At 39.5% G+C, this 12,989-nt stretch overlaps 1 protein-coding gene across 2 annotated transcripts in view; it reads right to left on the reverse strand.

Moving 5' to 3' along the window:
• TTC21B (tetratricopeptide repeat domain 21B) overlaps positions 1 to 3,104 on the reverse strand; it is an 83,709-nt gene extending 80,605 nt beyond the window's left edge. Inside the window, exon 1 of one of the 2 annotated variants that reach the window (XM_003795156.3) lies at positions 3,058 to 3,104. In XM_003795156.3, coding sequence (XP_003795204.1) covers positions 3,058 to 3,078 — 21 coding nt within the window. In that variant the 5' untranslated portion in view covers positions 3,079 to 3,104. The remainder of the gene's footprint in view (positions 1 to 3,057) is intronic. The other variant, XM_023516334.1, reaches the window with a different exon arrangement.
• Positions 3,105 to 12,989: the final 9,885 nt, after the last annotated feature.

The following is a 12,989-nucleotide window of genomic DNA, read 5'->3' on the forward strand; positions in this document are numbered from 1 at the left end:
CTTGTGGCCTTCTGATTTCCAGGCTGTACTTTTTTAAGCACCAAAGGAGGCAAGAAAAGCTTCATCTTTCTTTGCTGCATCATTTTAATGAAAGGATTTGTTCTGTAAAATTTGGATTCAGTCAAAAGGCTGCACTTAAGGACCTAGAAGCCCCAGGCAGCCTTAAGGGTTCAGGTTCCCCACCCCTATTTCTGGAAGACTCCAGTCCACGTCCTTCTGTCTAATCAGTTAGGCAAATGTTCTAATTTTTGCTTTGCTGTCCTCCTTGTAGCTGCTGCTCTCCATTCCTCTTCTTAGCCATGTCTTCTAAAGCGTGAATCACACCCCATCTCCCATACCTCCTTGGCACACCTCAGTGAAGTGCACTGCTACTCCCACCCCCACCCCCTAAATGACCTCCTACAGGGACACTTAATACTGTCTTACTTGACTCCTGTCCAGCATTTAGCATCACTTAGCACCTACATCGTCCTGAAGGGCAGTGGCCTAGTATCATAAAAGGACATCGATTTAAAAGCAGAAAGACTTGGTTTCATACATCTGGTCCATCTTCAATACCTCAGTCTGTTCATTTGTAAAATGCTGTCAATAATTTACTGGCTATTGTGAGGATTAATTAAGGCATCATAATATAAAAGTCCTGTTCTAAAAAGAAACCCATGAACTCACATGAACCCCATGTGTTGATAGGATAAAAAATGTATTCAACCAAGACCTCTTGCCTAAGCTCCAGATTCATATTTTCATTGGCTTACTTACACCTAGGCCAAAAATTACACCATGAAATTCCCCTTTCCCCTAAGTCTGACCTGTCAGTAGGTTTTTCCATTTCTCTAGTCCAGTTCCCACTAACTACACCTATTGCCACAGCCTTGGTTTATATTAGGCGATTCAGTCCAATAGCCACTTATTGATTATCTACTAATGCCAGGCACGGGACTAGGAAGGTACTGTGAATATAAAGGTGAATAAAACATGGTTTCAGTTCCAGAAATGCTTACATTTTTTTTAAAATAAGACTATAACCTAAAGACCAATTGAAACACAATGTAGTCAGTGTGAGAAAAGAGCTTATAAATTGCTTTGGGAATGTAGGATAATAACATTTAGACAACTCTGATGCCTGAGATGGGGTGAGAAGATGGAAGAGCAGAATTAAGGAGATTCTTGCAGAAAATGGCAGAGCTGACTCTAGAATTGCAAACCTTCACTCTCTCTGCCTCCACACAAATACTTACTCTTTCTATTTGTCTTTTATAATTTTAAGGAAGGTCTAGGAGTTAGTCTGGCAGAGGAACTATGACAACACAAATTAAAAAAAAAAAAAAACAATGGTACCTTGGGATAGGAGTAGTAACAGAGATCACTAAAAAACCACTCCATATGCAGGGGTCCTCAAAACTTTTTAAACAGGGGGCCAGTTCACTGTCCCTCAGACCGCTGGAGGGCCGGACTGTGGGCCCCGGGACAAATCGGCTGCTAAGCAAGACAGGCAGCAACAGCAAAAACACCTGGCGGGCTGGATAAATGTCCTAGGCAGGCGGCAGTTTGAGGATGCCTGTTCTAGAGCAAGAGTTAGCACACGGCAGCCTGCGGGCCACATCTGGCTTGCTGCCTGGTTTTGTATGGCCAGCGATCTAAGAATGGTTTTTATATTTTCAAGCAGTTGAAAAAAAAAAGAAAAAGAAAACTATTTCATAATGTAAAAAATATATGAAAGTCAAATTTCAGTGTTCATAAAGTTTTACTACAACACAACCATGCTCATTTTTTTAAGTACATCTATGGCTATTTTCAAACACAACAGCCTAGTGGATGTGGCAGAGACCACATTGCCCACAAACCCTAAAATGTGTGCTATATGGCTGGTTGTAGTGAAAGTTTGCCATTCCCTGCTCTTGAGATTTAAGTATGGCAGGGAGTAGTAGACAATGAGGTTGGGGAGGAACAGAGGGGGAAGAAGAGCCTGATATTAAGGACCTGGACTTGATCCTCAAGTCTAAGTGATAAGGGGCCACATTTTTAGAATGAAAGCTTTTGTTCTAAAGAGTTCATGTGGATTCCAGTGCAAAGATATATTTAAAAGGATGAAAACCTTTATGGAGAAAGAGGTATAGCATGACATAAGGACAATGTAAAAATTCAGGCTAAAAAGTAAGACTCTAGCACTCCCTAACCTCCTGCACTGCCAAATTGTCCTCCATCCACTTATCTCACATGGTACATATTTTATTTACCTACTTATTGTCTGACTCCTCCCATTCAAATCTAAGCCCCAAGATTGGAAGGGATTTTCGTAGTTTTATTTTTGCAGTATTCTTTGCTTAGAGTAGTGCTAGACTCAGAGGAAGCATTCAGTAAATATTTGTTGAATGAACTGAATTAAGGTTTTTCTCCAGCATTAGACTGAAAAAATTGTGACAGTAGGGCCTGTTCAGTGTTGCTCCCTATCGTTTCCTTAAAAAATACTTGTGGAAGGAATGCACAAAGATCATCATCTGAAAAGAAAACTTTTATTTTCAAGTCTCCTGTCTTTAATTCTTTAATATCATTATTTCTTAATAGGCCTGCCATGGATGAACTAGTGATAAACAGAGAAGAACGTCCCTCTAAACTCTCTTCAACTTGTTTCAAGTAATCTTCCTGGGCTCCTGTTACTGTCCAACTGGGGAGCTGACCCTAGTTCGATGTTAAGTCCTTAAAATTAGCACCTGGAGGCCCACTGTCACATGTTTCCCAAGCTTTCCTCGCAAACATGATGCAAAAGTAAAACTAACACAACAAACAGGGTGGGGATAGCACACTAACGACAATTCGGAAGCCGCGCGCCGAGATGGTGGGTGGGCTGCCGCGGACCTCCAGATTTCCGGGCAGGGCCCCCGGAGGCTGACCAGGTGAGGTCGGCCCTCCCTCCCGGGCTGGCACACTCACAAACCCGGACGGCACAGGCCCGACAGGGGCACAACGGCCTCGCGAAGTCCACCCGAGCTCTCCACGCCCCCAAGCCCCTCGCCACCCCCAAAGGAACCCCTGTCCAGCTCCCACTCGCCCGCTCACCTTCAGCACCTCCGAGTCCATGGCTCCCCCAGGCCGGACCGCAGGGATCACGGCGGCCCGCTGGCCTCAGATCAGCCAAAGACCCAGGGGCGCGGGACCCGGCCGAGGCCCCAGCTGCGCCAGCGCTCAGGGAGCGACGGCAGGGGCGGGGCGGGGCCGCGCCGCCATTGGCTGCCGGAGGAAGGGGGCGGGCCCTTGCGGCAGGGATTGCGGGGAGCGCTGAGCCCGCGCGGGCGGGCCCCCGGAGGGGGGACTGAGAGGTCGACAAGGAAGGAGCCGAGGACCGGGTTTAGGGGGCGAAGCAGGATGGTGGGCGAAGCAGGATGGGCCGCGACCCAACTATGGAGCTGGGAAGGAAAGTCACCTGGGAAAGTGGTTCTCGGAAGACAGTGGGTGGGCGGGCCGAGGATGTAGAATTAGGGAAAATAGGAAACGGAGGAGGAAGTAGGAAGAAGGGCAAGTCGGTATCCCCTCACTGGCTGTAAAAAAAGGCACCATTTTCTGCACGTTTGTGCAGAGGCCGATTTCCCGCAATGCGGATAGACTTGACCAGCGTGAGGAAAAGCGATAACTTTCCCGTGTGGCGGTTGTGTTGTGGCCACAAGGTGGCGCAAAAAAATCATCAATTACAGAAATACGACGAACTTTTTAGGCCCATTTTATTGTCAGGGATTGCTGCAGTCTCTTTGTATTTTGTTAGAAGGTTTATTAGCTCGCTTTGTTGTTGTTTTACCAGCCCTGCTAAGAGGGACAAATAAGTTACACTTTCTTTTTTATGAGTGCGTATTTTTAATAATGGTGTTGATTTCAAGTAAAGAATAAAATTAATCTCAATGCAAACTTTTATGTTCGCACTTGTCAGTCAACTCTGTCAGCTACTAATAGGTTTCTTCAGTTCAGGGAATTCCATTGAAATACAATGGGCTGAGAGATTTTCTACTTTTGCTTACAGAGATTTAAAAAATAGTAGTTAAAAACAGTATGCAAGGTTTAAGTGATCCTTGTTGAATCTCAAGGCTTGGATTGGTTCCTACGCATGCCCACTAGTGGGGTTAACATCTCTGGGTCCCTCAGATGCAGATTCTGAAAGGTATCTCAAAGTCCAGCCTTAGGTTTTACAATAGAAGCACTGGGAAGGTCACAAATCTTGCCCTTGTCAGGGAGTATATGGGCCACTTAAAGCAGTAAGCACTTACAGCAGTAGGGAAATTAGGGAACAATGGCTGGGTAACTAGCCTATATCTATACTTTTATAGAAATCAGACTTTTATTACTTTTTCTACCTTATGGCCTTACATTATTTTAATATAGGTGTTTTCACCTGGCTCTCTAAGAATGTTAGTTAGATTAAAACTATTTCAGGGTTGGCTTTGACTCTCATAATAATTTGTTGTTCCTTGATAAAATCTTGTGAGAACTTATCAGAAAACCCATCCAAGACTTGAGAACCCTTACTCAGGAAATGTCCCAGTTGAGGAAAGAATTTCTGCTTCCTAGCCCTCTGAGTTCATCCTCAACTGACAGCAAAAGTAATCCTCTACCCCTTTAGTTGCGAAAACACTCTTTAAAAACCTTAGCCCCAAATTTTCAGGGAGATGGATTTGAGAAATGACTCCTATCTCCTTCCTCAGTACCTTTGGGAGTTAAACTCTTTCTCTGCTAGTGTTTCAGTATATTGGCCTTTTCTGGGTGGTGGGCAAGGAACTCCATTTGGTGGTAAGACAGGCATGGTGTTTTGTGCTAAATATTTCAAACTTAGAACATAATTCAGTTACAGAAATCCTACAAAAGACTAGATTAATATGACTTTAACAATCTTAGAAAGGTAGGTTGATCATCTGTTCTGTGAACCATGACCCTGGGCATTTCCTTCCAGATGAACTTTGACCTGAACCAGAAGAACCAGAAGAGAACCAGAAGAGTCAAGGTTCTATGCTTCAGTGAGTGCCTTGGCATGTGGTATTTTCTTGTGTATACCAAGAACAGACCAAGAGATCTTTCCTGGATCTCAGGTGAGTTATAACCATGCCTTCCCTGAAAAACTGACATGTTTCTTAGCACAAACTTATTTATTGGCTATAAACTTTTGAGTTTGACATCCAGGACCCTTCACCTCATTGTTTTTTCTTTGTCTCACACTTCTCAATTTAGGAGCCTTTATTTCACATATACGGGTACAAGATGCCGTAACTTCTTCCAGGAATGCTTTCCCCTTCTGTTTTGAACTCTCTCTTCACCTGAGAAAATCTCCTCTTTCTTCAGAGTTCACCTCTACTCTCATTCTCCATGAAGCCTTTAAGAGTCACATTACTGGATGGATATGAGCAATAGCATAGTGTAGTGGCAGGAATATGGTCTCCCAGACCATAGGTTGAGTTGTTATTATGCTATTTATGTTTGTACTTGGGAAATAATTTCCATATTTGCTAAAGAACCTAAATGCCTTATTGACATATGAAAAGTTCCTGATACATACTAGGCATCCTATAACCAACAATTTCCATTAAACACATAGTACTCTACAAGACTTACTGCACTCACATGGTCCTTGTTTTATAGTTATGGTATATTTTGTTTGTTTGTTTGTTTGCTTGCTTGTTTGATCTTCTCTACTAGATGGCTAGAACCTTAAAGTCAGGCCATATAATGTAGTTGTTAAGAGCTTAGTCCCCTGTATTTAAACCCTAATGCCACCATTCACTAAATGTTTACTTGGAAAAATTATTTTTCTGTGCTTCAGCCATAACCTATTAGTAGGACTAATAGCTTAGAAAATTGTTAAGAAGATTAAGTAAGTTAATGTTTAAAGCATAGACCAGTGTTGATCATGTAAACATTGAATAACTATTGCCTATAATTGTTCTCCCAACAACAGAAAAACACAGAGTATAGTACTGATCACATAAGCATTTATTAAATTTTGTGTCTCTGAAAAGTCCTTTCTATTATGTCTGTGTTTGGTTTTCTTCTCCCCAGTTTACACTGACACATTTATACCTTCCTCATCTATCCTGATTAAAGGAAAACTAGGTAGTTTGGGTAAACACAAAAGCAAAAGTAAATGAACTAAAAGCAAAACAGAGATAAGTGTATGTTATCATTAAATTTGGGAGCCTGAAAAAACTATAGAGACTTATTAGCCTTTTGTTTTACAAAAGAGTAAAACGAAGCCAAAAAATATGAAATAATCTATAAAAGGTCCTACTGTTTCCTACTCTCAATTTCAGTCATTAGCTGTGAATATTATGATGAATAATGTTTGCTTTTCTTTTCTTTTTAAAGCTTGTTAAATTAAATTAACTTTGGCCTACAGCTACCTCCATACATAGTGAATTATAACCTAACAATATGTAAACAAATGTCAAGCTTAACATGAAAATACATTCTTATGACAAGTAGCCAACTCTTGGCCAATCATAGCAGGCACACTTTCAGTGGATGACAGGCTGCAAACTGTTCGGAATGTCCCAATTAGCCAAACACTGAGGTGACACTAACCAGGCTATTTCTGTATGTAATTTCCTTTTTCTGTCTATAATTACTGCCTGCCCAGGTTGCCAGGTAGAGCTCTCTGAACTTTTATAGTTCTAGGTACTACCTGATTCATGATTCATCTATTTTCGCAAATAAACTCTGCTAAGTTTAATTTATCTAAAGTTATTTTTTTAACAGATTATTACTATGAAGTTGATACAAGATATATAGATGTTTAAAAGAGATGAAATCCAAATAAAGCAGCAAATAGTTCAGGCAACATCAAGGAAAATTAGAATGTTTGGACTCTGACTTGTTGAGTTGGAGTTAAGATCCTGTCCCTTTGTAACTTGGCAATATGGGGCAAATCATTAACTTTTCTCTGCTTTAGTGTATATATTTGTGATGGCTAATTGGAAATAGGAAGCATAATATTTACTTTGTAGATGTATAGACTAACTGAGACTATGTGAAAATATTTCAAAAGTTGAAACACACTGTGTGAAAGTTTGTAGCACATTTATAAGAAAGCTTCTTACCAATGAGCTGTCATCTTACCTCCCTGGGAATAGGACCCAGCCTATGCTACCTATGGCTCTTTTCTTTCTAAATAAGATGAGACAAATATACCATGCTTTTGAATAGTGGATGAGGGTAATGGATGCTGATGCAAAAAGTAAAATTGTCGTAAGTTATCCCTTTAAAATCTTCAGTTTTAACCATTTAAGATTGGGTGAAAAGACAGAAGTCAGTCCCTTGCCTTTTGGATTTCTTTTGCTAAATGCACTTGATCTTAGCCTAAAGGCCGAGAAGCGATTCTCTTTTGCTAGATGCCACTCAGCATGGTGAAAGGTAGGAAGTGATCTGAGTTCTAACATTATGCTGTTTAGTCATTCATTCACTTACTCACCAAACATTTAATGTGTGCTTATGGCAGAGAAAAATTCTTGTCCCTACCTTCTTAGAGTTCAAAATCTTATAATATTAGATAAACATTGAACAGGAATTCACAAAAGGAAGACATTGACAATATTCACAAAAGGAAGTGAATGAATTCCTATAATTTGCCTTTCATACCCCTATATCATACTTTATTTTTCTCTAAAAATATAGCGGCAACTCACATAGCTGATGGCTAAGAACATCTGATAACAGTAAACAGTAAACTTACTTCCTGCTCGCCTGAATTATCAGATGTAGTAAATGTTTCTAGCCAAACATCATGACACAGATTTAGTAGGAAAGCTAGCTTTTCTTGGTTTTCTCGCCTAGATCTTGACATTTTATCTGTGCAAAAGTAGGACAGAGAAGACATAGAAAAGTACATTAAAAAGAAGCTGGTCCTTTGAAATAGGAAGAATGAATTATGTAAGTGCTTATAACTATGACATACCTGGGTCATTATGAAAGTTTTGAGATACACAAAACTCAAGAAATGTACCATCCACCCAAATGAAGCCCTCCCTGCAACACTGAGAAACTGAACAAGTTGAAACTTGTACAGGTGAATCAGAAAGGTCATTGTCAACTGTGTTTTTTGGAAGGGAAATAATGGGCCATAACACTGTCTCAAAATTTTCATAGTGACTACATATAAAATGTCTTCAGACAAGATGCCATCTCTGTTCCTTTCTAGTTCTTTAATGGCTCTTTTTCTGATTGATAGAATTAGTACAAAGAATAGTGATAACTCCTTCCTCTGCTTGGTCTAATGCTATGATTATTAAAATATGGACTACTTATGTCCAAGTTCACATTGAAAAAAATCATTCTTAACTTTCTAAGTGTCTGACTTTGATACCTTGATTTATAACAATGTTTTCAATTAGTCACCAATACTCTTTAGAGGCAATTACAACATTAATGTAAAATGTTGAATCTGCAAAATTAAAGGGGCATACAGCAAGTTTATGCCCAGACTTGAAACTATGAAGACTGTTATGCTCTAATGTGATCTTCTGTGGGTATGTTGTACTTAATTTTTCTCACAGATCTTCCTACCCTGCCTTATTTTTATTGGTATCTTCCTTCTCTGCTTCCATTTCATTATCTATTTACTAGTAGCAAACGTATGATGCTACTGCTCTACTGAATTAACTGTAGGGGAGGCAGAACTTTACCTCTACCTTCTTAACATCTTTGGCTAGGACTGGGAATTAATTTGGCATAAGAGGTTAACAGGAGAACGAGCATGCAAATGTATTTAATTTAAGAGTTATTAACATGGGACCCTTCATAAACAAATGAAGACCCCACAAAGTAGCAAAATCTAAATGCTTTTATACTGGATTTAACAAAGGAGGCAATTATGGAAAATAATTTAACTATGTGGGGAGGTTAACAGAAGATTAGGATTATTTTAACAAGGTCTGTTTGTACAGAATTCTTGGCTTTGACTCTGTGTCAGAGAATGTTTCTTTTCTCTGGACAAATTTCACATCAAAGTTATTCATCTCCTATTTCCAGGAAGAAAAGGAGATGGGAGTGCACTTTTGCTTCTGTTGTATTTCAGGTGCCTTTTGCTCAAAATAATCCTACGTCAAAGCAGCATATTTTGGAATAGCATATTCTGCCAACCTTCCTGCCTCCTCTCAGCTTGTTGGCCCAACTGCTTGTCCTAAATATCTCTCCTTCTGCCAGCTTGACTTCACTATTGACTTGTGTAACAGATGAGGTCAGAAGCTCATCAGAGGATCACTCCACCCTGATGAATGCGGCATTCCTCTGCCCTCCTGATGGCAGCCAGACTCCATCTCGTTCAGGAGGAGACCCTTACCCAGGCCTGGAGGCAGAGCTTATTATGTCTCTCCCTAAGAGCCTGCAGTGTCCAGGCTCTCTTTTTATTCAACTCCTGCTTTCTTATGCACAGGATAGAACCTCCTCATCAGTCCTTCTGGTTGTCTGAATGAGTAGAAGGAAAACAACTGGTGTTCACATCTCAGGATCCCTATTCATAACTATGCTTTAATTGGTGGCCGCATATGGGTTTTTTTCTCCACAGATTTTTATTTTGAAAGCATTCAAACATACAGAAAAGTTGCCAAAGAGTACAATGCCCTCCCCTTCCTCACCACTAAAGAATGTTTTAGAGATGCTCTTGTGTCTTGCTCTCCGTATTTCCCATTGATAACTAGGCCATTAGTGTTTGCACAGCAGAGGAAAAGCGAAAGCATTTGGAACTGTGATGCCTAAGGAGGGAGTCATTTGCCACAGGAGGCTGCCTAACTTTATATTAAGATTAATTAAAATTAGATGAAATTAAAAATGAATCAGTTGCACTAGCCACATTTCAAATGCTCAGGAGCCACATGTGGCTAGTGGTTACTAAACTGGACAGGCATAGATACAGAATAGTTTTATCATCTCAGAAGATTCCAAGGACAGTGCTTTCACAGCAAAATGAGTGAGGAACAGGTTCCAGAAACTGGGACGGGGACAAAAATAAATAAGGTCCTGTAACTTTAGGATCTTCTCGTAATTTTTAGCTGTTTATCTGTAGTGAAACCTCAGGGAAATGGCTGCATGGTGTGCCCACCAGAGCTGAGTCTAGGACACAGACCTCAAAGGTCCACTCTGTCCTGATAAAAAGGAACCCAGCAGAGCCTATGACAGGCTGGCACGGCAAGAAGCTTCCTCCAATTTCTGACCACCATGCAGGCCTCTTAGTTCAGGTTGAGGCATAGGAGAGAAGGGCGTTGCAGTACTGAGTGAGAATCCATTTCTTAAAAATCCAGTGGTACTGATGCTTAGTTTCAAATTTAATTAACTTAAAAATATAAAGAAGAAAAAAACATTTATTGCACACATGTATTTTGGGACTGAGTTTCAAACCCATTTACAAATTCGGTAAAAAGTGTCTTTGGGAATTATTTTAAATACAGTATCCGAACACAATTACTTAAAAGATATTATACATGTTTTTGACCACTGGGGGACATTGTTGCCACATATATAAGACAAAGTTTTAAAGCAGAGACTCTCAAACATGAGCGTATGTCAGGACGCCTGGAGGACACTGCATTCACTTTCTTCGCATTTTTCAAGAATACATTGTGTTGGTACCTGTAATCTCCTTGTTGTAGAATAAAGTATCTCACCTTTAAAATGATAATTATGTGAGGTCATGCGTATTGTAATTACCTATGATTAGTTATTGCACAATGTATATATGCTTCCAAACAATATATTGGAGGAGTGGAGGAACAAGATGGCTGAATGGAAGCCTTCAGTAATCATCCCTCCATCAAATTTGACAACAATCCATGCAAACAAGCACTTCAGAAGGATAACGAAAGTCATATGAGCCATCATACTACCTAGTTTTAACATTACATCAAGGAAAATGACACTAAAGAGGGCAGGCACAACAATTTTGTGTTGCCTGAAGCACCCCTCCCCCATCCTCTGGCTGTGTGCCCAGGGGAGGGAAAGAGAAGAGACAGGGGGACTTTGCACTAAAACTTGGGGTCAGGCTACATTCAGAAGAGAAAGAAGAGAATAAAAATAAATAAAGCACATCTACAAGATTTAGAAAAGAACCTTAAAAGGGCAAATCTAAGACTAATGGACTTTAAAGAGGAGGTATTGAAAGAGATTTAGGTAGATGTTTATTCAAAGAAATAATGACTTTCCAAACCTAGAGAAAGATATCATATTCAAGTATAAGTCATAGAAAACCAAAGAGATTTACCCCAGACAAGGATATCTCAAGGTATTTAAAATCAGGCTCCCCAAGGTCATAGATAAAATGTCCTGAGGGAAGCAGCAACAGCAACAAAACCACAAAACACGGAGGAGCTACAATACATCTGGCAACAGACCTCTCAGTGGAAACCTTACAGGCCAGGAGAGAGTGGCATGGCATATTTAAGGTATTGAAAGAAAAAACATTACCCTGAAATGTTATGTGCTGCAAAAATATTCATCCAATATGAAGGAGAAATGTAAACTCCAAGACAAACAAAAGCTGAGGAATTTCATCAACACCAGCCCTGTCCTACAAGAAATGCTAAAGGAGTTCTTCAATTTGAAAGAAAAAGACATTAAAGGACAATAAGAAGTCATCTGAAAGTGTGCAACAAGTAGTAAGGGTGAGTCCAGAAATACAGACTACTTATTGCTATAATCATAGTGTATGATAATTCACTGAATTCCACATCAACATCATCGACGGACTGTAAGAAGCATAGCAGAGCAGGTAAACATTGATAGAGAAACAGTGAAATCTGAATTAAAAATTTTAGCATGAAAAAGGTGTGTGTAAAAATGGTCTGGCAGGAATTCACTGATGAACAAGTGAAAACATAGTACTTTCTGTGGGGGAGTTTTTATCCAGTCAACAATAGTACTAAAACACTCTCCCTACTCACCTGATCTGGCCCCTAGTGATTTTTTCTTTACCTGAGAACAAAGGAAATACTAAAGGAAGACATTTTGATAACATTTAAGATATAAAGGGTAATATGATGACAGCTTTGATGGCCATTCATCAAAAGAGTTCCAAAATTGCATTGAAGAATAGACTAAGCACTGGCGTTGGTGCACAGTTTCCCAAAGAGACTACTTTGAAGGTGATATTCAGCACTGAGGTATGTAGCACTTTTTCCAGGATGAGTTAGTTGGTGAACTATATTGTCGGACCTTGTATATCATAAGTAGGAACACTAAAACTTGAATCGATCAAAAACAACTACAACAACTTTTAGAGATATAATAGGAAAAATATGGAATGAAACAACAAAAAATTAAAAGGTGAGGTAGGGGTGAAGTTAAATTGTAAAATTTTTGTTAGATTTCTCTTTGCTTGTTTATCTGTTGTTGGTAAACAGAGTTGTCATTGGTAATAAAATGCTTTTTGGAAGCCTCTTGGTAACAAAAATCCTGCAACAAATGCACAAGAAATAAAAAGCAAGAGCACAATACCAAAACAAACCTTAAAGAAAGAAAGACAGGAAGTAAGAAGGAAAGAGAAGACCACAAAACACCCAGAAAGCAAATAATAACATGGCAGTAGTAAGTCCTTACTAAAAGTGATAACACTGAATGTCAGTGAAGTGAACTCTTCAATCAAAACACACAGAGCAGCTGAATGGATTTAAAATACAAGAGCCAATCATATGTTGTCTGCAACAAACGCCCTTGACCTATAGAGATACACATAGACTGAAAATAAAGGGAAGGGAAAAAAACTATTCCATGCAAACAGAAATCAAAAAAGAATAGAGATACTTACACTTTCATCAGAAAAAATAGATTTCAAGACAAAAATTATAAAAAGAGCAAAGAAGTTCATTAAAATAATAAAGGGATCAATTCAGAAAAAGGACACCACAATTCTAAATATATATGCATATAACATGGGAGCAGCTAGATATATAAAGCCAATATTATCAGAGCTAAGGAAAGAAATAGATTTCAATATAGTAATCATTGGACAGATCATCCAGACAGAAAATCAA

This window comes from Otolemur garnettii, unplaced genomic scaffold (assembly GCF_000181295.1).
Source record: "Otolemur garnettii isolate 467f Iridium unplaced genomic scaffold, OtoGar3 scaffold00090, whole genome shotgun sequence".
Lineage (NCBI taxonomy): Eukaryota > Metazoa > Chordata > Mammalia > Primates > Galagidae > Otolemur > Otolemur garnettii.